The 25,940-nt window shown below is 42.3% G+C and overlaps 1 protein-coding gene across 2 annotated transcripts; it reads left to right on the top strand.

The window, feature by feature from the left end:
• The first annotated feature begins 8,004 nt into the window (after window positions 1-8,004).
• Window positions 8,005-22,121, top strand: SLC30A10 (solute carrier family 30 member 10). 2 transcript variants are annotated; one of them, XM_033197693.1, is made up of 4 exons: window positions 8,005-8,635; window positions 9,599-9,714; window positions 18,135-18,374; window positions 20,640-22,121. In XM_033197693.1, the coding sequence occupies exons 1-4, from the start codon at window positions 8,211-8,213 to the stop codon at window positions 21,143-21,145; spliced, it is 1,287 nt and encodes a 428-aa protein (XP_033053584.1). In that variant the 5' UTR covers window positions 8,005-8,210; the 3' UTR covers window positions 21,146-22,121. The 2 variants fall into 2 exon arrangements, with proteins under 2 accessions (XP_033053584.1, XP_033053583.1); XM_033197692.1 differs by having other exon boundaries at window positions 8,005-8,850; window positions 9,637-9,714.
• The last annotated feature ends 3,819 nt before the right edge of the window (window positions 22,122-25,940 follow it).

The raw sequence follows: 25,940 nt of genomic DNA, 5'->3' as shown, positions 1-25,940 counted from the left end.
ATGACTTTATAAAAAGGAGGATACTCTAGATAACTATGAAGGAGATTTCACAACTGGAAGTCAACGATAGTTTTGGGTATGACGACAGCCAGAAATCAATGGAAGGAGCCAATGTTTGTTGATTATCCACTAAAGGAACCATGCAAGGCCCTTCACATAAACTTTTTTATTTGATTCTCATAACTACTGTTTGAGAGAGTGATACCTCTATATCTAGCTTAGAAATGAAAACATAGAGGCTCAGAAGTTGAGTGACTTGCTCACTTGCAAAGAGCTGATAGAAGCAAGATTAGATTTTAAATCTGCATGGCTCCAAAGCCTATGATCTCCCCCTTCATATTTAACCAGTGCATTTGGCAAATAAAGTTAAGGACATTTATTAATACATTTGGTTTTGACCCTCTTTCCCCTCTACACAAAATTATTTCCAGAATTTCTTGGGCAGATGCCTTTTTGCATGTTCATATAGTCTAAAAATTAAGGCGAAATCTAGCGTGAAGAAGGTTGCCGTCTGTATTGGATTGTTTCTGATGGCATCAAATAACACATAGGAAACCTATTGAGGACCGCGGTGGTGGTGGTGGAGAATGAACAGCCACAAGAGACAAAGACAAACAGAGAACATGGCGGCCGCCTAGAGCCTCCGCCTCACTTTATGTATACTCCATAAATCCCACGTCAGCAAAAATAACACAATGCAAAACAAACTTTCTGCACCCAGATGTAACCTTCTGCTTAGTTTTGTCTCTAAGCTCTTTCTTATTTGTCTGCCTTCTTGGCACCTACTAGAGTTCATTAAAAGTTCAACTAGAGATACTGTCCTTGACTACTGGAGTTCATTAAAAGTGCAACTAGCTAGAGATACTGTCCTTGAGCCTTATCTATTCTTAGCATATTGTTTTCAATGGCCCCTGCAGAAACCTTTTTGTAACCTATGAAATAACATGATTTAACTTACAATTGAAACAATTAGGTCTAGAATCAACATCAAGGGGGGAGTTTTTCTCTATTTCTTGCAACTTGTGGTTCTTTTTGCTTCCATTTGAATTGGAAATAGTCTAAAAGCTGATTTTTCTCTCTCACTATTCACCCATCAGGAGGAATCAGACCCCAAATGATATCAGTAAATGATGATGAACTTTGAATGAGAAGTGTTTCTTAAACTGCCAGTTCTGCCTTTAACCCTTTCCACTGTTCCTCCTAATAGCCATAACCCCTTTCATTTTTGTGTATTCACTTACCCTCGTCCCCTTGACAAACCCCAGGCACAGGATTTCTCCATGAGTGAGTCTCTAGGGTTGTCCTTGTGACCTGGAGATGGTAAGAAACACATAGAGCAGTGGTATAGTGTCAAAAATGACAAGCTGACCCCAGATACCACAGTTGGCCTCTTTGCTCTCAAATGAATCTAATAGCCCAAGGAAGTATTTCTCCTTTATCAGCAGCCCATTCAAAGTGGTGTTAACCATTCCCCAGCTTTTATCATTCCATATCTCATGGAAAAATAATAGCATTCACCTCAAGTCAAGAATCTCTTAAATTTCATGCATTCTGAAATACTTTGAGAAAAAAAAGTCATCATCCTGGTGTTATATAAAAATTGATGTCATCTTTTTACATCCATGTGTTCAACAGATGGTAACTTCGATTCACTATATTTTGTATATGTGGAACTATTGTCTTTCAAACTACACTTTCCAAAAGTGAGATGGAGTCTCACTTTTGTCACCTAGGCTGGAGTGCAATGGCATGATCTCAGCTCACCGCAACCTCCTGAGTTCAAGCGATTTTCCTGCCTCAGTCTCCTGAGTAGCTGGGATTACAGGTGCCCGCCACCATGCCTGGCTAATTTTTTTGATATATGTATTTTTTGAGATGGAGTCTTGCTGTGTTGCCCAGGCTAGAGTGCAGTGGCGCGATCTTGGCTCACTGCCAGCTCCGCCTCCTGGGTTCATGTCATTCTCCTGCCTCAGCCTCCTGAGTAGCTGGGACTACAGGCGTCCGCCACCACGCCCGGCTAATTTTTTGTGTTTTTAGTAGAGATGGGGTTTCACCGTGTTAGTCAGGATGGCCTCAATCTCCTGACTTCATGATCCAGCCACCTCGGCCTCCCAAAGTGCTGGGATTACAGGCGTAAGCTACTGTGCCAGGCCTTTTTTGGGCATTTTTAGTAGAGATGGCATTTCACCATGTTGGCCAGGCTGGCCTTGAACTCCTGACCTCAGGTGATCCGCCTGCCTCGGGCCCCCAAAGTGCTGGGATTACAGGAGTGAGTCACTGCACCTGGCCTATACTTCTCTTCTAATTGCAGAAACTTAAAAATGTTTTATCTTATGTCTCCATAAATTTCACTGCTCCCAAGATGGAGCTGTAAACAAATCCTTAAAAGTATATTTTCTCTAAAAGTAATCCTTAGCAAATCCTTTGGTGAAGGAAAATATTCTGCTCTCTCTCTAAACTTGGATTTAAAACTCCAGGTGATGGTTATTTTTTGTTAGCATTCACTGAGCCTTTCTTATGAACCTGGCACTATCCTAAGCAATTTATATACCTTTTCCCACTTAAGTCTCATGACAACCCCATGAGGTAGATACTATTATTATCCCTGTTTCACAGGTAAGGAAAGAGAAGGTTTAGTAAGGAACGTGCCCCCCAGGTCACAAGAGCAGTAGCAAGTAAGAAGCACAACTCAGATTTAGTTCCAAATCTGTCTGACTCCAAAGCTCAAATTATTAACTGCAGCGCTACTCTGCCTTTTAAGTTTTCTCAAAGTGACTGCAAAATTAAAAATATTTAGAGTCTGGTATTTTCTCAATAAGTAGGTGGTATCATGTGATGCTATCCTCGTGCTCCTAACACTTCCTGGGCCAGGGCTACTAGGAGATATACTCTTTCGTTGCAAGAACAAGTGGCATTTTGAAGAAACCATGGAGGTGGCATTTGGGTGAGGACACTGCAGGCTGATAGGCATAGCTTTATATTCATATTAGAGCTGCTTCCTTCTAGGTGGGCTGCAAGTCACAACTCCCTTATAAATATAGCCCATTCAAATTAGTATTGAGCACTACCTCAATTTTTTTTTTTTTTTTAGACGGAATTTTGCTCTTGTTGCCCAGACTGTAGTGCAACGGCACGATTTCGGCTCACCGCAACCTCTGCCTCTCAGGTTCAAGCAATTCTCCTGCCTCAGCTTCCTGAGTAGCTGGGATTACAGGCATGCACCACCAAGCCCAGTTAATTTTGTATTTTTAGTAGAGATGGGGTTTCTCCATGTTGGCCAGGCTAGTCTCAGACTCCTGACCTAAGGTGATCTGCCAGCCTCAGCCTCCCAAAATGCTGGGATTACAGGCATGAGCCACCTCACCTGGCCTCACAAACTCATTTTTAATCTTTTGCACATCTCATGCCTCTATCATTGAAAAAAAAGAATGGAGCCGGGCGCGGTGGCTCAAGCCTGTAATCCCAGCACTTTGGGAGGCTGAGACGGGCGGATCACGAGGTCAGGAGATCGAGACCATCCTGGCGAACACGGTGAAACCCCGTCTCTACTAAAAATACAAAAAAAAACTAGCCGGGCGAGGCGGCGGGCGCCTGTAGTCCCAGCTACTCGGGAGGCTGAGGCAGGAGAATGGCGTGAACCCGGGAGGCGGAGCTTGCAGTGAGCTGAGATCTGGCCACTGCACTCCAGTCCGGGCGACAGAGCGAGACTCCGCCTCAAAAAAAAAAAAAAAAAAAAAAAAAAAAAAAAAAAGAAAAAAAAGAATGGTACTCAAGTCAAGAATCTCTTAAGTTTAATGGATTCTAAAAAACTTGGAGGGTCAATATGCATACTTTTGGGGTACAAAAATTACCTTTGCACAAAGTGTTACAGATGTACACATTATATAAATTCACCAATGAGGAGCTGACTTCATCCACAATAAGAATTTGGTGCTTTGGAAAGATGTCCATTCTCTTCTTCAAAGGCAATGTCATCTCTTGTCAAGTAGAACTAAAAATAAAAACAGATGCTTTTTCAGTTTCTAAAAAAATAACTAATTGTTAATTTCTGGTCAGATACCAGCACAAAAATTATTTTTAGTGTCATAATCTCTGAATTTATGAATTGTAGCATATCAAATTTTGCACCAATACCAAGATAACTTTTAAAAACCATTTCATTTGTTTAGAACAAAAGAAGCATTAAAGGCCAGGAGCAGTGGCTCACGCCTGTAATCCTAGCACTTTGGGAGGCTGAGGCAGGCAGATCACTTGAAGTTAGGAGTTGGAGACCAAACTGACCAACATAGTGACACCCCATTTCTACTAAAAATACAAAAATTAGCTGGGCGTGGTGGCAGGCGCCTATAATCCCAGCTACTTAGGAGGCTGAGGCCGGAGAATTGCTTGAACTCGGGAGGCGGAGGTTGCAGTGAGCTGAGATCATGCTATTGCACTCCAGCCTGGGTGACAAGAGCAAGACTGTCTCAAAAAAAAAAAAAAAAATTGAGTTAGTACAATCTGGAAGAAAGGGTATAAGCTCTAGAGTTTGATGCCTAGTTCAGATCTCAAGTCTATCAATCATTTGCAGCTTGTGTTATCTTGGGTAAGTTACTTAAAATCTCAGGTTCTTTCCTATAAAATAGTACTTATTTTATGGGGCTGTGATGAGGATGAAATGAGATGATGCTTATAAAACCCTCATCACAGGGGTGGGCACAGTAAGAGATTAATAAACAAAAGCTATTTAAACCTCACATTTAACAGCAAATAACAGCAAATAACACAAATAACAGCAAATTTGCTGTTAGTTATGAAATGCCAGCCAGGTGTGGTGGCTCACGCCTATAATCCCAGCACTTTAGGAGGTCAAGGCGGGCAGATCATTTGAGGCCAGGAGTTCAAGACCAGCCTGGCCAACATGGTGAAACCCTATCTCTACTAAAAGTACAAAAATTAGCTGAGTGTGGTGGCACACACCTGTAGTCCCAGTTACTCGGGAGGCTGAGGCAGGAGAATCACTTGAATCCGGGGAGCAGAGGTTGTGGTGAGCTGAGATTGGGCCACTGCATTTCAGCCTGGGTGACAGAGTGAGGCTCTGTTTTTAAAAAATTAAAAATAAAATGCAGCCTATATTTTTATCAATTAACTTAGATTATATATACTGTGTGTGTGTGTATGTGTGTAAGTGTGTGTGTAGTTTTAGTACAAACATTTTTCTACAGTGCCTTTTAATGACACCACCTGGAAACACTTACCCTTTCTTAAAGTCAGGAATGGGGCCCCCAGGCAGGCTGCCTCTGCCACTTCCAGCTCCTGCAGCTTCCTCAGCCACAGGCTTTCTGGTTCCATCCACTGCACTCCTGGGGCAGTGACACAATTCTTATCTGCCTTTGGTTAGGAAAATAATTGGGCAATCTGCTCCAGTGATACATTTCTGCTGATTTCAGGTTTTCTTTCAGTGGTGAATGACAAAGAAATGCAATTAGCAAGGAATGCTTTAGTTTGTCAAGTTTAGTTCCACAAGGCCTCCCTCACTTATTTTGACTGTTTTGCTTGCTGTCATATTAAATGTTTCAGAGGCTTTACAGTTTGAAGACAGTCTAAGCCAGAAACTGTAATGGGTACAGTACTCTGATAAATCTCTTTTGTTTATTAGAGTGTGTCATCTGTTGTTCAATAGTAATTCCATCACACATGTGCTGTAGTATTAATACTATTGATAACAATAATAGAACATTTATGGAGTGCTTACTGTGTACCAGGCACTATTTTAAGCATTTTACACATATTAACTCATTTAATCTTCCCTGTACTATTATTATTCCCATTTTACACTAGTGAAAAATACTATAGTCTGTATCTTCTTACTTCTACATTATTAATTATTTTTATATTGATTTTTAGAAAATACTTCCAATGATCAATTTTCTCTAGTTTTCAGTATAAGGATATTTTCCTGGAGGTGCGAATATTTAATAAGCCTCTGAGTTTGGAGGCTTATCCTTGGATCAAGGATGCTTTAGCATGGCTGTTATGGACCTCAGAGATACTGAAAGACAAGGTTATGTTTTACAAGGCTAAGGACAATGAACAGGATGTTCTGCTCATGGGTTCTGTGGTTGGGGGGAGGTGGGGTTGAGACAGGGCCTTGCTATGCCACCCAGGCTGGAGTGCAGTGGCACCGTCACGGCTCACTGCAGCCTCGACTTCTTGGGCTCAGGCTTCCTCCCACTTTAGCCTCCTGAATAGCTGGGACCATAGGCACACACACCTGGCTAATTTTTTTTTTTTATTTTTATTTTTTGTAGAGATGGGGCTTCCCTATGTTGCCCAGGCTGATCTCGAACTCCTGGGTTCAAGTGATCCTCCCACCTTGGTCTTCCAAAATGTTGAGATTATAGGTGTAAGCCACCATGCCTGGCCTCTGGTGTTTTTTTTTTTTTTCTTCTTCTTTTTTTTTAAGACATTTTTATTTATTTCCAAAGCCAAAACTACATGTGTATTTTTCAGAAATGGTTAAAGTTCAGGGGTTGGGGACAGGGAAGGAGAATAGAGATGACCAGACTGCACCTTCAAATCCTCTGTGGGATGAGATAATGAGATAACAAAAGAAACCAACAAAGAAACCTAGGAGCCAGGCCTCCCAAACCTCTACTGCTGGAAGAGACCAGCAGCACACACCCTTCTTCAAGGGTCCCTTCCTCCGCCTCTTCCTGAGTCCTGGAGACAGTTACCTTCTGGATAACTTTTATTTGGAACAGAGCCTGTTGTCAATAGAAGAGTCTTGGTCAGGCGCAGTGGCTCACGCCTGTAATCCCAGCACTTTGGGAGGCTGAGGTGGGCAGATCACTCGAGGTCAGGAGTTCGAGACCAGCCTGGCTAACATGGTGAAACCCTGTCTCTACTAGAAATACAAAAAAATTAGCCTGGCGTGGTGGCGGGTGCCTGTAATCCCAGTTACTCTGGAGGCTGAGGCAGGAGAATCACTTGAACCCGAGAGGCGGAAGTTGCAGTGAGCCGAGGTCGCGCCATTGCACTCCAGCCTAGGCAACAAGGGGGAAACTCTGTCTCAAAAAATAAAATAAAATAAATAAAGAAGTGAGTCTTTATTTGGAATAAACCTTCATGTAGGTCAGTCGATTGTACTGCGTATCAGGTCATGCTGTCAGGGACACCTGGGGGTGAGTAGAATATTCTCTTCAATGGAGAATGAGACACGTACACAGAGGAGGTCAGCCCTGGTTTCTGTGGGGGCCAAGGGACTGTGTCTACCACAGAGTAGACCAGCCTTGGAGTGCTGTGCAGGAGTGCGTGCTTACAGAAGTGGGCTCTGCTCTCCTGAGGGCTGCCTGCGATTCCCTGACACCCAGGGAAGGAGGCCTTGACAGCGAAGATCCTGAAGGGGAGCGGGGACGATCCTGTGCCATGAGTGGGTAATAGGAACGATCCTGCACCGTTTATGACGGCTGTGAGGAACAAGAGAGGATTAAATAGCTTTATCCCGGGGTTAGTGGAATGAGGGTGGAGGGCTGAGTGAGGGATGAGCTCACATTTCACCAAATGAAAAGCAGGAAGCATCCTCGAGGGCAGGGTTGCCTCAAGCCTGTGCTCTGTGGCCTTGCACCTGATTAATATGGAATCTGCACTGCAAGCTGCCTCTGGGCACGTATTCGAAGGTGTTCCCGTCCACCGAAGCGAACACACCCTACAGCAGCCAACACACCCCACAGCAGCCAACACACTCCACAGCAGCCAAGCCCCTTATCACTGAGTAAGCAGGACACTGACGACCCTGAGGGCCAGGAGAAGCGGGTTGTCTGGTGAATCCCATCTCTGCATGGGGAGGGAGTCTGTGAAGATTGACATCCAGACACGCCCTCTCTCCTCCGCAGCGCCCCTCTCTGCACTGTCCTGTCCCAGAAAGAGAGGCATCGGCTCGTGGCCACCTGCCAAGTCAGGCCCAGGCCGCGAGGGAGGGGAAAAGGGACGCGGGAGGCGGCGCACCGGCTGTTCAGACACAGCCGCTGCCACTCCTTTGGACTCTGGACGTGCGAGGACTGGCGGGGCTCGACCTCGCGTTATAAAAAGCGGCTGGGCAGTATCAGCAAGACAACCTGGGAGGCGGGTACCGGACCTCACGTATCCGCGCCGCGCCCCTCACCTGTGGCTACGCGCGGGGCTAGCTGCGCTCCCCTGGGCGGCGCCGGGCGCCCGCGGCTGGTGGCGAGATGGGCCGCTACTCAGGCAAGACTTGCCGGCTGCTCTTCATGCTGGTGCTCACCGTCGCCTTCTTCGTGGCGGAGCTGGTCTCCGGCTACCTGGGCAACTCCATCGCGCTGCTCTCCGACTCCTTTAACATGCTCTCGGACCTGATCTCGCTGTGCGTGGGCCTGAGCGCCGGCTACATTGCCCGGCGCCCCACCGGGGGCTTCAGCGCCACCTACGGCTACGCCCGTGCCGAGGTGGTGGGCGCGCTGAGCAACGCCGTCTTCCTCACCGCGCTCTGCTTCACCATCTTCGTGGAGGCCGTGCTGCGCCTGGCCCGGCCCGAGCGCATCGATGACCCCGAGCTGGTGCTCATCGTTGGCGTCCTGGGGCTGTTGGTCAACGTGGTGGGGCTGCTCATTTTCCAGGACTGCGCTGCCTGGTTCGCGTGCTGCCGCCGGGGCCGCCGTAGCCGCCTGCAACAGCGGCAGCAGCTGGCAGAAGACTGCGCCCCTGACGCTTTCGGGGGGCCTCAGGGCTTAGAGGACCCGCGGCGCGCTGCAGCCCCGACAGCCCCAGGCTCGGACTCGGCCGTAACCCTCCGGGCGACCTCGGTGGAAAGGAAGCGAGAGAAGGGGGCGACCGTGTTCTCAAACGTAGCAGGTGCCTTTCGGTTGCATCCTTTGGACCGCTTGGCCCGCCCTTCCCCCCCCCCCCAACCAGTCTCTTTCTTCTCAACCCACGCCCTCTCTTTCTTCTGCATGCTTTCTTTTTTCTTTCTTTCTTTCTTTCTTTCTTTCTTTCTTTCTTTCTTTCTTTCTTTCTTTCTTTCTCTCTTTCTTTTTCTTTCTTTTCTTTTTCTTTCTTTTTCCCTCTCTCTTTCTCTCTTTCTTTCTCTCTCTCTGTTTTTTAAAATAAATCCATTCCCTTTACAGTCCCGCTTTACTTCTCTTCTGCCAATTTAACGTATTCCCCATCCTTTCTTTTTTCTCCTGGATCCTCGGGTAGCCCTAGCCTCTTTTCCCTTACCCTGTTCTCTCTATACGAGTATCAATTGTCTTGGAAATCAGTCATTATTATTGGGCAACAGGCAGCATTCTCCAACCCCTCCTCCCTCTCATTACTTGCTATCTGAATTTTGTTGTTCTCCCTCCCTCTTTGCCCATCCATTTGTCTTCTTGGGTGTCCCAGGTTTGGGGGCTGCATGTGGGCTCCGATTCGCCCTCCTTTTGTTTTAACTTGAAAGGGTGTGTGAATGAAGTCCAAAGGTGGATCACAAGGCTATTTCAAGGCCAAAATGTACTGTTCTGAGCTGTGGGTGTGCAGAAGAAGAGTCTCCCTTAAGCTAGTAGGAATTTAAAATAACAAAACTTTATTTTGAGTCCATTGGTTTTTTTTTGTTTGTTTGTAGAACTTATACACAACACAAGGTTTCTTCTTTGAATGCAGGTGATTCCTTCAACACCCAGAATGAGCCAGAAGAGGTGACAAAAAAAGAGAAGAAGTCTGAAGCTCTGAATATCAGAGGTAGGATTGACTTTGGGCCTATTTGAAATCCCTTTCTATGACACACATGGACTGTGCTGTTCATTTCTGTTTGACTTTTAATAAAGCAAAGATGTGTTTGAAAGTAGCCCAGTTATATGCATAGACTATGATCTGACTCTCTTTCGTAATCACTGCATTGATCCTGAGGGAGAAACTGGTTGCTAATGATTTATCTTAGCTCCACTTAGATCCAAGCTAATATTGCCTGCTCCAGCGCTGCACGTATCAATGTTATGTAACTACTTTACTTGGTTTTATTGGTCCATGGATATTGCTAACAAATCATGCAGCCTATTGAACTGATTTTGATAAAGGTAGGAAAAGAGTAGGTGAGCTGCTATCTAAGGTTGTGCCCCGTCTGGCATTGCTGAGTGACCCTATTGCATCAGTTGTTTCTGCCAGAAATCTGCTTTTGTGAAGGGACTTTTGGCTCACTAAAACCTCCACTCCCAGGACCAAAGGAAGTGTTCTGGTGTGGCCCAGGGCAAGCACCTAACTAGCATTCTTCTCACCATGTGGTCAAGGTCAGAAGCACTGGACTAAGGGTCAGCCCAGGGGTTTTTGAGATGTGTTTCTCTCTGGACACCATTGTATCCAACATCTCTCCTTTCCGACTTCTTGAGCATAGACTTTGCTTTAGAGTGATTCCAGAAGGGGTTAATCCCCAGTCTTGACTTTGAGAATTCCAACAAGGATTAAGCAACCCTCTACTTTCCTGTGGTTTGGGGAAAGCCTGTGAGTGGGGCTTTGATGGAAATAATGTAATGAAAAATGAATAATTCTGGAGATACCTTCACTTTGAGTGTTTCGCATCTGTTTTACAAAGTAATTCTCAGAGTGAACCTATAGGGAAAATCCAGAAGATAACAACATATGAGCTTCTAAAAATTTCTAAATTAATCAAACAAATTTAAAGGCAACAGGGGAATTTGCTCTCTGAAAGAGCTTAGTTTTAAAAGATAGTCCGTAATGAAAAAAAAAATCATCATCCTCTATCTTTCTTTTTTAAGGTCCAGTTTAAAATGTATATACATTGGGGTGGGTGCGGTGGCTTACGCCTGTAATCCCAGCACTTTGGGAGGCTGAATGGGCAGATCACCTGAGGTCAGGAGTTCAAGACCAGCCTGGCCAACATGGTGAAACCCCATCTCTAGTAAAAATACAAAAACTAGCCAGGCGTGGTGGTGGGCGCCTGTAATCCTAGCTACTCAGGAGGCTGAGGCAGGAGAATTGCTGAACTCTGGAGGCGGAGGTTGCAGTGAGCCGAGATTGCACCCCTGCACTCCAGCCTGGGAGACTGAGCTAGATTCTGTATATATATACACACACACACATACAGAATTTTTAAGGTGGAGTTCACCATCAGAGACTTTAACTTTTCAAAGCCTGTTCTGTTAAGTATCCTCATTTTTTTCCTTCTTTGAGATGGAGTCCTGCTCTGTCTCCCAGGCTGGAGTGCAGTGGCGCCATCTCTACTCACTGCAACCTCCACCTACCAGGTTCAAGTGATCCTTGTGTCTCAGCCTCCCAAGTAGCTGGGATTACAGGTGCGCACCACCACGCCTGGCTGATTTTTGTATTTTTAGCAGAAACGGGGTTTCACCATGTTGGCCAGGCTGGTCTCGAACTCCTGACCTCAGGCAATCTGCCCACCTCAGCAGCCCTGGATTACAGGTGTGAACCACTGCACCCGGCCAACTATCCTCATTCTTACGTTACAAAGTTGAGAAAGAGAGTAGGTAGGTGGATTGAAGCAAAGAAGAAGAGTAGGCCCTCGAAGATATAGTGATCTTGTTTGGGAAACTCGTATGAACTTGCCAAATTTTAGTCCTAAGCTATTGAAGTTTCTTGGTAGAAAAATGTCAGTAGCAGAATGCCTTGCTATACCTGGCTGGGCCCTTGGTTTACAGGTACTGACACCAGTGCACCTGTAGCTGCTGATAGAGGTGAACAGTGCAGTGGTTGAAAGATTGGGATTTGGCTTCAAACTGCCTGAGTGTAAATCATGGCTCTGCCACTTAAGAACCATGTGACTTTGGGCAAGTTATTGAACCTCTCTAAGCCTCCAATCCCCTCATCTTTAAAATGAGGATAATAACAGTACCCACACCTTATGGGATTGCTTTGAAATAAATGAAACACATAAAGTGTTTAGGCTTATAGCAGGAAAACTAGCTAACATTTTTATTGAGTACATACTTTGTCCCTGGTACCATTCATGAATGAGTAAACTGGCAGTCACAACAATCTTACTGAGTGGATACAATGATCATTTAATTAGTGGGTGGAACTGCTGGGCTCAACCCACAGTGCTTCCGTGTTAGCTGAGATCATTCCTGCTGCTTTTGACAAGTACCTATGCTGTGGCTAATAGGAGCCTTTCCGTATTCCCAGCTAAGTGTGAAGCTGGCCTCCCCTTTGGTGCTGTGTTCTTATCTTGGAGCCACAGTTCAGGGAAGGATCACAGAATGGTAGAACTGGAAGGACCTTAGGGAAAATGGACTTTTCACTTCACAGATGAGGAAGCAGGGTGCAGAGAGTTTGATGACTTCCCCAAGTCACCACAGCTCAAGCAGAGACAAGACTGGAATCCTGGGCTCCTACATCACATATCTGGCCCTTTCCATGATCACACATTGCCTCTAGACTCCAGACAGGGAGGGCTTGCTTCTCTAGTACACAGTCCACTGAATGATTACATTTCTAACATTTAAGCAACTGCTTTAGAAAGCAGGACTGTGTCCCAGTCTCCAGATCTGCAGAGGAAACAGCCTATGGGGATCTCTGTGAATAAAAACAATTTCTTCATTTTCTTTACCGTTTCTCTTATTCCAGTGGGAATAAAAAAATGAGTTCTTTTGTTTTTTTGAGACAAAGTCTCACTCTGTAGCCCAGGCTGGAGTGCAGTGTCGTGATCTCGACTCAACACAAACCGCCTCCCAGGTTCAAGCGATTCTCCTGCCTCAGCCTACAGAGTAGCTGGGATTACAGATGCATGCCACTGCACCCGGCTAATTTTTTTTTTTTTTTTTTTTTTTTGTATTTTTAGTAGAGACAGAGTTTTGCCATGTTGGCCAGGCTGGTCTTGAACTCCCAACCTCAGGTAATCTGCCTGCCTCGGCCTCCCAAGTGCTAGGATTATAGGCGTGAGCCACCGTGCCTGGCAAAAAAATGAGTTCTAAGGAACACACTCTGTCTTCTACTGTAAAGTATGGTAAAAATACAATCCTCTTAAAATTCTCATCAATGTGCTTTGTAGTGGTCAATTTTATTTAATAGGATCAGACATGATATATTAAAAATGTTGTAACAATACGTCAAAAAGACAATTAGTTTTTTAAAGTTTGGTATAAACATAAATAGATGAATAGCCATCTTGACATCCCTTGAAAAGAAATCCCCTTTGATGAGATGTTTCTTTGTGATTCTTACTTTTTTCCAATAAGAAAGATCTCATTTTTTCATTACCATTTGTCCAGTGCAAATGCACTATTTCCAGTCATTCAACAAATTCAACAGCACTGATGGCTTTCCTAAGTGCTAGGACACATCAGATTTCAACTTGTGTCAAATTGCCAATTTATGTTACATGCCAGTTTTTTGGGGGTTTTGTTTTAATGTAAAGGCAGCAAGTGAGGGCCAAGTACAGAGGTTTGCTGTCTTTGCAAAGCTACCTTGAGAGCATTGTGACTAATCGGGTGATTGAGTTGTCTACTAAGTGGTGCTCTTTGTGTCTCAGATAATGCTGCCAGATTTATCTTTCTGAATCATAGATGTGATCACATCGGAGTCTGCTCAAAGCCTTTACTGCATGCAGGATATGGTCTAAACACTGCTGACATTCAAGAGCTTGCTGTTCCATGCCAATACTCCCTTCCCTTCACCCCTTCATGGCCTCACCTCCCCCATCAGCTCTTCATTGTCTCCCTGCACACCCATCAACATTTAATGTACATCTGTAGTGAGGTGAGAAGCGCTTAGACCCTGTGATCAGGCAGATTTGGTTTGCGTTCTGCCTCTCTCCTTTCCTAGCTAGGTGACCTTGGGCAAGGAACTTAATCTCTTTAATGTTCAGCCCCCTCATCTATGTGATGGAGGTAATACGACCAACATCACTGTGTTGTGCGGATCACATGGGTGGTTAGAACAGCACAGAGGACCCACTCAACAAATGGTGCCCATTATCATTATCTTCACCTCTTGGTCATTCTCAGAGGGTTTTCAGACATTTGTTTACATAATCTACAGAACTAGCCTCTGAGGGAGGTGAGGCAGATATTATTACTACCTCATTTCACAGATGAGAATCTTGCTCCTCAAAGAGGTTGACTTTCCTAAGGTCCATGGCTCATAGCAACAGCGTCAGGGTCTGTGAGTCCAAATTTAGCGCGTCAGCCTCCGGTGTTGCCCCACGAGCACGTCCTCTATCTGCAGTTTCCCATGAGTCTCCCGTGAGGTGTTTCTGTCTGAAATACCTTCTCCTGTGGTTGCCTATTGAAGTCTGCCTCCTCTCCAGAGGCCTGCCCAAATTGCCTACCTCTCAACAAGACTTTCCTGAGATTTCTCATCACAGGAGACTCTTTTCCTCCCTGAGGAGGTTATCCATGTATTTATCTCAGAATTTTCCATTTTGAGAGGCTGAGGCGAGAGGATTATTTGAGGCCAGGAGTTTGAGACCAGCCTGGGTAACATAGCAAACCCCTGTCTCTGCAAAAAAAAAAAAAAAAAAAAAAAAAAAAAAAAGATTAAAAAATTCTTTTAAAAAGTAAAAAAATTAACTGGTGCAGTGGCACACACCTGTAGTCCTAGATACTTGGGAGGCTGAGATGGGAGGATCATTTGAGCCCAAGAGTTCGAAGTTGGAGTGAGCTATGATTGTGCCACTGTACTCCAGCCTGGGTGACAGAGGGAGACCCCATTTTTTCTCTCTCTCGGTCTCTCTGTCTCTTGGTCTCTGTCTCTCTCTCTCAGTCTCTGTCTCTCTCTCTCTTACACACACACACACTCACACACGCTCACAGACACCCCACAGAATTTTGCCAGTGCACTGTAGTTAATGGTCATGACCAGGCCTTCTTCATCTTTTCATGGACAGCTAGAAGACACATTGCATTATTAAATGTCAGGAATTGAGTGGATGCTGCTTTAAACAGTTTTTCAAACTGAAGGCCATGACAATTTGGGGCCTAGAATTAGTTTGGTAGAAAATTAATTATAATGGAATGAAATAGAATAGTAAGAAATCATATATAAGGATGAATTTTGCTTTCCCATGAATTATTTGTTTCAATTGGTATCTCTGTGCTAGGATGCAAAACATAATTCTTACTGTGGATTATGGGAAAAACAAGTTTGAAAGTTACTATTTTATGTAATTTTTAGGGAGTAACAGTGGGATTTCTCAGAAGGAAAAGCTGAAATTGAATGGTAGAACTTACATGAGGCAGGATGCACAGCAGATCTCTGGTCAGACTACCCAGATTGACATCTCCAGTTAACACTTTTTAGTTGTGTGATTTTGGACAAGTTACTTAGGTATTCTGTGCCTCAGTTTCCTCATTTGTAAAATGAAGAGAGTACCAGCCAGAAATAATCAAAAGGATCAGATTCCAATTTTCAAGAGTTTATTCAAGTGAAAAGCTGGCAATGGCCATTCCGGGACTCATCACTCCAGAGAAATGGGGATAGGGTTCCAAAGTTAAAAGCCAAATTCTTGCTTATATATAAGACAAAGAAATTTAGCAGGGTTACAACATTTTGTATACAAGCCTGGTTTAGGAGTTAAAAAAATTAGCTACAATTTGTTTTCTTTTCCAAGTGGCTTGTTTTCTTTATAGCTGGTTTTCATTTCCTTTCCAACTTAAAAGAGTGTATTTAACATTCCATATTAAGGGACTGTGATAGCCATGGTGTCTTGTATGAAAAAGGTAAGAGGGAGGATGAAAATCAACAGTAAGAGAGAAGGGGGTCTTCCCTGGGGCCCTTTGCCATTTACAACATTTTACAGAGCAATGCAGGTAAGGAAAAAGACTGAATTCAGACATACAACAGCTTATAGTTGCCTGTCACGTAGCTCAGGCTCTGTAATTCACATTCCTTGAAGGCTCAAAATACTTTTGAGTTCCAACAGCTTAGATTTTGCATTATTTATTTTCACAAGGGTAACCACTTTACAGTCCTTAAAAGGATGTAATGGGTAAGCATAACACACTTAAAACAACGCCTGGAGCATATGTGTTAGTGAGTATAACAATAGTAATAGTTATTATTATTAAAGACAAGAGTTACCGTATGACATAGGAGTTATGACAATCAACCAGAAGCTACTGTTTTATTGAATGCCTACATTGCTATTATATAAACAAAGGCAATTTGGAGTATGACCCTGATCCTCATGTTACTTATGGAGGAAATGGATCTAACATGTATGAGATAATCAGAGAATAAAAAACTGTCTCACGCAGTAAACATGATATCACATGTGTATAGGAAATATTAGGCTTTCATGTTTTTATGGTAGCATTTTGTACTGTCCTGAAGCAAGTTAAAGCTTCGATTCGTAGCTCCTTGTAGAGGAACAAAGTATTTTTGAGTTTCCCTTAGGTGGTTCAGGACAGGGACTGGGGAGTTAAAAGCTCCTTTGGGGGTGGGGTGTTGTGAGAAAGGAGCACAGCATTAGAAAATGGGAATGTTAATGTATATACTGAATCAAGATCTTATTATCATAAGTAAACACTCAGTCAAAAGGACATATGGGAATTCTTTTTATTCCTGTAGTTTTTGCGGAAAATTTGAGGCAATTGCCTCAAATTACATTTAGTGTTCACAGAATGCCGTTTTACCTATGATGTTATTTAGAATTGTGGAGGTGTTGCCAAGAGGAAGAATTAGCTCAATTAAAGCACCTTCCAAGTGAGACTGTTTAGTCTTAGCCATGAGTAAGTTGTTAGTAATTTGGATTACTATTAGTTCTACTGCATAAGTTTTTGGAATACATGGAGAGACAAAGCCGACCTTTCTTAACATATATGCTTTCTTCTAGAGCAGTGCTTTGGAAACTAGTATGTGCATTCCAATCATCTGGGCATTTTTGTTTTTTGTTTTGTTTTTCTGAGACAGAGTTTCACTCTTGTTGCCCAGGCGGGAGTACAATGGCACTATCTTGGCTCACTGCAACCTCCGCCTCCTGGGTTCAAGTGATTCTTCTGCCTCAGCCTCCTGAGTAGCTGGGATTACAGGTGCCCTCATAATACCCAGCTGATTTTTTGTATTTTTAGTAGAGATAGGGTTTCACCATATTGGCCAGGCTGTCTTGAATTCCTGACTTCAGATGATCTACCCGCCTTGGCCTCCCAAAGTGCTGGGAATACAGGAGTGAGTCACCGCACCTGGCCTCATCTGGGCATCTTTTTAAAATGCAGGTTCAGATTCTACAGATCTGAGGTGGGGCCTGAGATGCAGTATTTCTAACAAGCTCATAGGTAATGCTGATGCTACTGGTTTGCAAACTATACTTTGAATTGCAAGATTCTGATGTCGCTTTCTGTAAAAACAAACAAAACCCCCCAAAACCAAAACCCAAAGCTTTGTGTTTATATTTTTATAATTTTTCTGACCAAATTTTTACCTAATTTACTTACTAAATCCCAATTTAGTCTTTGGCTAACAATTGGGCACTCAAATCTTTGCTGAGGAATGAATATGTTCTATATCATAATCAGTATCTTTAGAAACAATTCCCTTAATTAAAGGCACCCACAATTTTTAGTATTATCTGTAGAATTTTAATTTTATTTTATTGTGATAAATGGCTGTTTATGCAACGGAAATGTTGCTGGAGTCCCTGTTCTTGGGCACCTCTTAAACCAAATGCCATTTAAATGACCACAGACTAAAAACAAAGTAGGTAAATGCTTACAGGGAAAGAGGAAAGTGGATCAAGGTAGGAAAAAGACAATTTGTTTTAAAGATTCTCTTAATACAACTTGTTCCCTCTCCCCTTAAACATGTTTAAAATAATGTAAAGCACAGATACTTGTCTAAAAGAAAAAGAAATCGTTTGCACAGCCTCTGTTTTCCAGCTTGGTGCCCTTTGATAGGTGGTGAGCGGTAGCGATGTGGCCCAGTGAGATGGCACAGGCATTCTTCCTACAGGTCAGAATCTTCCTAGGCTGTTGCTCTTCCAACGTACTCTGAGTCCTGAGATGGTGACCTGGGGTTTTGTTTCCTAAGAAGTAGTTGCCATTATTTTGATTCATCCTACTGCTCTAACCAAAACAAAAACCAAAAAACTCCAAATGGTAACAGATATTCGTATACCTGGAAATCCAAGCCAGTGAGTGTCACGTGGCTTCCAGATTTGCATCTGTGCTGCAGTAGTCTTTCTTTCTTCCTGGCAGGTGTACTTTTGCATGTGATGGGAGATGCCCTGGGGTCTGTGGTTGTGGTCATCACGGCCATCATATTCTATGTGCTTCCCCTGAAGAGTGAGGACCCGTGTAACTGGCAGTGTTATATTGACCCCAGCCTGACTGTCCTCATGGTCATCATCATTTTGTCATCTGCCTTCCCGCTCATCAAGGAGACCGCTGCCATTCTGCTGCAGATGGTCCCCAAAGGAGTCAACATGGAAGAGCTGAGTAAGTAGACTGAATTTTGATCCAGAACCACTCTCACTTTAATGTTATTCAGGCCAAAGGACAAGCATTATTTAAGAGCAGTGTTTGGATTATGTATTCTGAAACACCTTAAATCGCCAGGTGGTAGACACATCATCATATGTTTTATAGCCTATTAAGATGACTCAGCTCCAAGTACCAAAGGTCCTTTGCAATCTGTGATTCTCTGACTCAACTGCAATGCAATGCTTGGTCCGGGCATGGTGGCTCATGCCTGTAATCCCAGCACTCTGGGAGGCCAAGTCGAGTGGATCACCTGAGGTCAGGAGTTCAAGACCAGCCTGACCAACATGGTGAAACCCTGTCTCTACTAAAAATACAAAAAATTAGCTGGGTGTGGTAGCATGCACCTGTAGTCCCAGCTCCTCGGAAGGCTGAGGCAGGAAAATCGCTTGAACCCAGGAGGTGGAGGTTGCAGGGAGCCGAGATTGCACCACTGCACTCTAGCCTGGGTGACAGAGTGAGACTCTGACTCAAAACAAAACAAAACAAAAATGCAATGCTTGGATAATACCTATTCCTGGGCTACTTACTTTCATGTCAAAGATTTATTTTAATCCAAATAAGGCCATTTCTGCCAGGAACTTTATTTTATTTTCCTTATTCTAAAAACACAAATCATTCATATTCTAGACCCTACTTTCTAGTTAATGCGGGCATGCAAGTCACTGTGTCTCTCACAGCACTGCCCAGAGCTGCAGGCAGAGTAGGTGGTGGGAGAGGGAAGGAGACAGAGGAGCAGACATACAGCATTGCCTTTGCCTTCCCAGGAGCTAGTTCGTTTCCCAATTGAGGAAATAAGATAAACATATACAAAGAAATTTGTGATATATACTGGATATGTTTTTAATAAAGTGATATATTTAAAAACATATATTTTTAACAATAGAGGGTTACTTGTTGTGACTCACGCCTGTAATCTCACCACTTTGGGAGGCTGAAGGGGAAGGACTGCATAAGACCAGGAGTTCAAGACCAGCCTGGGCAACATAGTAAGACCTCATTTTTACAAAAATAAAAAATTATTTTTTATAAATAAATAAAAAAGTAAAGGTTGTAATGTGTGCCTGTGGTCCCAGCTACTCAGTGGGTTGAGGTGGCAGGATCACTGGACCCAGGAGTTTGAGGCTGCAGAGAGCCATAAACATGACACTGCACTCTAGCCTGGGAGACAGGGCAAGACTCTCTGTCTCTAAAAAACCAAAAAAACCCCGCAAGATGGTAATAACAATAGCAATATTTTCATAGCATTTACTACATGCTAGAAATGTAAGTGTTCTAAGTGCTTTACTTATAATAATGTATTTTAATCCTTAAAATAATATAAAAAGTTACTATTATCATTTCTATTATACTGATAAGGAAACTGAGGCACAAAGAGGTTAGGTAATTGCCTAACGTCATGCAGTTAGTAAATGTCTAAACTAGGATTCATACTAGCTGGCTGCAGAGCCTTTGCTCAAATCAGTATTGAATACCATTTCTCTAAATACATACTCATTTTGGAAAGTATAGAAAATACAGAGGAGCCTACATGAGAAAACAGAAATCTCTCATAATTTGATTGTGGAAACTACCACTGTTAATATTTTCTTCTATTTGCAGTAAAAAGAAAAATCATACCATATACACAGTTTAGCAAATTGCTTTTTCACTTAAAAATACCTTATGTACATTTTCTCATATCCTTAAATATGCAACTTACTTTTAAACAACTATATCTTATTCCATTACATAATTGATTTAACTATTTCCTTGTTGGTTCCATCTTTTTAATGAATACAAGGAGCATTGTCCAAACCATTCTTGTACATAAATATTTGGTTATTTCTTTTAGGTTAAACTTTTAGCACTAGAATTGCTAGTAAAGGTTTTTTTGATTCATGTTGCCAAATCATCCCTTTTAAGAAAAGGCATTGCACTTTATACTACTATGGGAAGTTCATTCAAGTGTCCATTCCCTTGGATACTCAGCAACCCTGGGGACTCTTTTCTTGTCGTTGTTAGACTTATTTTCTTAAATGACTTTGTATGGGCTAACAATGTGTGGAGAAAGAAGGTTAAGGGCAAATGGACCCAGAGAGGTAGAACTAATTTCTTCCTGCTGTTCTTAGTAAGTATGCAGCCATTTTGGTGAGAAAGCTTGACGGGACCATATCCCTCCCGTAGTTCCATGCTTCAAATGCAGCACTCACCTTGGCTTTTGTTTGCTCTTCTCTGTTATAGTGAGCAAACTCTCTGCTGTGCCCGGAATTAGCAGTGTACATGAAGTGCACATCTGGGAACTTGTAAGCGGAAAGATTATTGCCACCCTACACATCAAGTATCCTAAGGACAGGGGATATCAAGATGCCAGCACAAAAATTCGAGAAATCTTCCACGGTGCGGGAATCCACAATGTGACCATCCAGTTTGAAAATGTGGACTTGAAGGAACCCCTGGAGCAGGAGCAGAAGGACTTACTATTGCTCTGCAACTCACCCTGCATCTCCAAGGGCTGTGCTAAGCAGCTGTGTTGTCCCCCCCGGGCACTGCCTCTGGCCCACGTCAATGGCTGCGCTGAGCACAATGGCGGGCCCTCCCTAGACACATACGGAAGTGATGGCCTCAGTAGAAGAGACACAAGAGAAGTGGCTATTGAAGTGTCTTTGGACGGCTGTCTGAGTGACCACGGACAAACTCTTAACAAAACTCAGGAGGACCAATGTTATGTCAACAGCACTCATTTTTAATCTGGTACCCACATAATCAGACCGTCTAGGCGAGGCACTTTGGAGCCATCATCTTGGCTCATAAAAAGAACTTTCCGGGTTGTAGGCTCAGACCGGACTTGCAGCGTGCATGCTCTGTGTTCACTAGGGGTTGGCTGTTAGGGATTTTAGTTAAACATGTCTGTGAATTTTTATGTAACCCCTTTCCATTCCCCTGGGTGTCTCATGCTGCTCTTTGACTGTTTCAGCTTGAACATGCATTTTCTAAAGCAAACTGCACTAGTGTATACATCAGGGACACTGAAGTCTGGGACTGGGGCTCAATAGCTGCGGATACAGTGTTCAAAGAAGTTCTTGTTTCTAAACTGATTAGAACTTCTAGCTAATGCTCAGGTGAGATCATAGCTTAAATGCGTTCAAAAAACTAAAGTACCACAATAGGTGTATTTTTCCCTTTCCCCTTAATGATCATAAAAGAGACAAGTTAAATATTTCTGGCACTGAAGAAGTATCTTTTTTCTTTGATTCATTTTTGGATAAATATAAAATGAGTAACTATTACGGTAGAAAATATTCTCAGAACATTCTAGAGGAGGTAAAGATTAGTAGGGAGGTTTTGGCCATCTCTACATTTTTGTGAGGTGAGAGAAAACTAATGTTTACTTTCTGCTGTGAAATGAATTGCGGCTATAGAATGTTTCAAATGCTTAAATATATAATACATGTTTTTCACATGGAAGTGAGGGAATATTTCAGCTTCCTTAAGTATGACACAAATACTCAGCTGTCTTTTAGAGTCGTTATAGTTGGAGCTGTTTTCATTTAGTGCTTTGGTAATGATTTACCTATTTTTCCAAATGTCCTTTGACTTTTCTTTCATACGATTGCATTGATCTATGCAGCATTTACCAGAAAAGAGCATTCCTGGGATAGCAGAATCCTTAACATCGAGTGTTAATTCTTGTGAAATAAAGAAGCTAGACTGCCTTCTCTTTAATTAGACATTTTTTTTTTTTTTTTTTTTTTGAGGTGGAGTCTCGCTCTGTCGCCCGGACTGGAGTGCAGTGGCCAGATCTCAGCTCACTGCAAGCTCCGCCTCCCGGGTTTACGCCATTCTCCTGCCTCAGCCTCCCGAGTAGCTGGGACTACAGGCGCCCGCCACCTCGCCCAGCTAGTTTTTGTATTTTTAGTAGAGACGAGGTTTCACTGTGTTAGCCAGGATGGTCTCGATCTCCTGACCTCGTGATCCGCCCGTCTCGGCCTCCCAAAGTGCTGGGATTACAGGCTTGAGCCACCGCGCCCGGCCTAATTAGACATATTTTAAAGTATTTATTATAGTTGTCAACTAGTGACTCAATGGAAAAGTTGATGTCCAAGGGAGAAATGAGAATTAGCTTAGTTGCTGCCTTTAATGTGTTTTTGAGGAACTTAAAATTTTCTTTCATGTCTCTGATCCATATTACCAAGTTCAAATAAAATGTTTATAATCGGATTCAGACCCATAACCAAACTATATTGGTAGTAGAGAAGCATCTGTCATGTATTTAACACATTGTTCAGCATCAGTATTTAAATCAGAACAGTCTCGCAGGTATGAGAAAATGGGAGGTGCATCACTAGACAACTAGTATCATCTTTTCTAGACTGCAAGATTGTATGAAAATAACCATCTCTTAGTGTGTAAAGTCCTGTTTAAAATCTGCACAGGATTTATCAGAGGTGCTGGGTTGATAATGAAGGCAGCATCCACAATTTTTTAGAACAAACATCATATTTAAACAATTTATCTTAGTCCTGAATTTGAAGGCTAAAACAAATAAGCAGCTATGATCAGTAGGATAGGAAATCATTATTTTTTCTTTTTTGTAAAGACAGGGTCTCGCTATGTTTCCCAGGCTGGACTTGATTTCCTAGCCTCAAGTGATTCTCCCACCTCGGCCTCCCAAAGCACGGGGAGAACAGGCATGAGCCACTGCACCTGGACAGGAAATTCTTTGTTCCCTGAAAATGTATTATCTGAGTTTAAATTGGCTGTGAATTAGGTAAATAGAAAAATGTCTAAAAATGTTTTTATTTCTGGGAACTTACTGGGCTAGGCTACATGCACTTTATAAGCATAAAGGGGTTAATGAGTAAGAATTTCTATTTTTAGTGTTAAAAGTGTGGCATGTACTCACACAAAACAGTGGATCCTCTAAGAAACTCAGCATGGAGATAAGTGGCCCAGATTCTCCTACATAAACATTGGTTGAAATTCCTTAGAGCCAAAAAGAAATTTTTCTCCGATTTCCTAATCTGAAGGTCTAATTTGATTTCACATCATTCTGCCTTTATTAAAAGGTAAAATTATAATTTCACAGTTTTTGTGCAACTGGCTGAAGGAATGCATATTCGTTTGCATTTAAACACTGTTCTTTAATCTCTAAAATATTTTTCTGGGTAAGAAAAGGCACTTAATTCCACTATAATTAAACCTAACTTCAGAAAAGTATCTTGATAGACAGTTATGCCAGATTATGGTCTGGAGTCAATGTGAAATAATACCTTTTTAACGACAGTTTGGCTGAGTGCATTTAATAATGTCCAATCATGCTAAGTGCAATAATTTTGTATTGGGTTGGGTGGCTTGCATTTGCCACCTGTGGCACGTGATGCCTGCTGCATGCTATTTTCACTTGAGTTTAACTCTCTCTTTAATTGTCCTGCCTTTTAATTCTCCCAAGGAAATACAAGAGTTTTCTTTTTGCCTTTAAATCAGCCCTGCTTGGTGGCAGTAGCAGCTGATAAATAGATTCAAAACAGCACTGTTTTCCTTTAAGATTAGAAAAACACTGGCACTCAGTTTGGTGCTCCTGTATACTTATTTACAGAAAATCCCGCCCCCACCACCTTTTTTTTTTTTTTTTTTTTTTTAAAGAACTGACGTAATTTTCAAAGTCTACGGCACATTTTGTGTGTCAGGTCAGGGACCAGTTGTCCTGTGTGCTAACCTGGCCTTCTACAGGGCCCTACTGCACTTCTGTTTCTATAGAAACAGTCCTTTCCACATTATTTTAGCATTGGCCATAGGAAATACTATGTCTGCTGTCTGCTTCATTTTCTGACTCTCAACATTGTTTTTGAAAATATAATTAATTTTTTTACATGATATTGGGCCATTATGAATATCCACAGACAGGATCCATTGTTGACAGAAAATAAAATTACTCTCTAACTTCTTGATAAAATATCAATAAAATACAGAGACATTATTTGAGGAAGAATTAAGAATATTCTCCATATTTAGTTCCTTTTTTTTTTTTTTTTTTTTTTTGCCATTGGTAGAGCAAATTCCAGTGGTGGTAAATCAAGAACTCTAAAGTTCAGTAGGAATAGGTGTTTTGAATGTCAAGGAAATCACTGAGGTAGATTGAGATTACAATAAGACAGCTGCCCTGTGAGGTCATAAGAGCTTTTGTGAGGCTTACTCCAGGGGTTCTCAGTCTTGGCATTATTGACATTTTGAATTGGATGTGTTCTTGCTCCTGATGTGTGGGATGTGTATTGTAGGATGTTTAGCAGCACTCCTGACCTCTATTCATAAATGTCGGTACTGTCCCCCCAAGTTGTGACAACCAGTGTCTCTAGACATTGTCACATATTACCTGGGGGGAAAAATTGCCCCAAGTTCTGAGCCACTGGGTAGAACTAAGGGTAGTTTAGGGACAATGTTGATGAAAGCCTCTCCAAAGTCCCATAGTCTTTTTAATAATTAATTCTGCAGAATTTGCTCTTTAAAAACGTATTTTTAAAGGCAAGACCAGTCTATTCATAAAAGTTGCAGTTGTTTCCACACAGGAACTTTGGACATTTAAAGAAAAATGTAATTTGAATTGAAAAGCCCTTGTAAATCCCTTTATACGTATCAGTCATTATAACAGTAAATGAAATGAAGAAAAAAGCGTTTGGTCTCACTCTTCTGTGCTCTTTAATTCCTGAATATCCTCAATTTGATGAGCCCGCTACCAAATGAGACTGGATAGTTATCAGCACAATTGATAGATGGGGTTAAGATGTTTAAAATCTCCTTCATATTTAAAATGATCAATTTTAAACTTGATGATGTTTCTTCTTATTAGTTCCTGGTAAGCAGCTCATCTTAGTGCTAATGACAAGTTCAGATGTTAAAAAAATCCTTATCATTTATGGCTAATTTTATCCTTTGCCAAATCATATCTATTTTCTTCAAGAGAGCAAAATACATTTCCTGATTTTAAAGCATCCTGCTTTTAAATATATCTTCACATTCCTATAGTAAAAGACTTCAAAAAACAAAACAAACAAAAAAACCTGATATAGAAAAAATGAGGAAACATGACCTGATTTGAATGTTGAATTTGGGTGAACGATCCCTGACTGCATGCCTGCTCTACAGATGTCATGCTCCTGATAGAGTGTCACATATTTGTGCTGCTTAGTTTGTTTACCCTCGAGTAGCCACAGGTAGAAATGAGGTTGTCAAACCAGGAATTTAGTTTCTCAAGTGGAAATTGCATTGAACAATAATCCTCAATGTAATCTGCATGTCCTTACCCATCTAGAGTTTAGATAATGCAGATGGGTCATTTTCTGGTGCTTCTCTTTTCATGTGTTTTATTTCATACCTTTTTGTTTACATGGAACTTTCTTGAATGTTTGATAGATGATCAACTGTCACCTCTTAGTACGAAGCCATACCAGAGACACTGAACCTGCTCTGCATTCTAATGAGAACAATCCAGAAAGGATGATTTTCAAGGGAGAGTGACCTCTTCCTGGAGATCTGAGGTTATGTTAC

Source organism: Trachypithecus francoisi, unplaced genomic scaffold (genome assembly GCF_009764315.1).
Source record: "Trachypithecus francoisi isolate TF-2019V2 unplaced genomic scaffold, Tfra_2.0 Lachesis_group5, whole genome shotgun sequence".
Taxonomy (NCBI): domain Eukaryota; kingdom Metazoa; phylum Chordata; class Mammalia; order Primates; family Cercopithecidae; genus Trachypithecus; species Trachypithecus francoisi.
Note: the sequence above shows the minus strand (reverse complement) of the source record. Positions and strands in the feature narration are given on the sequence as shown.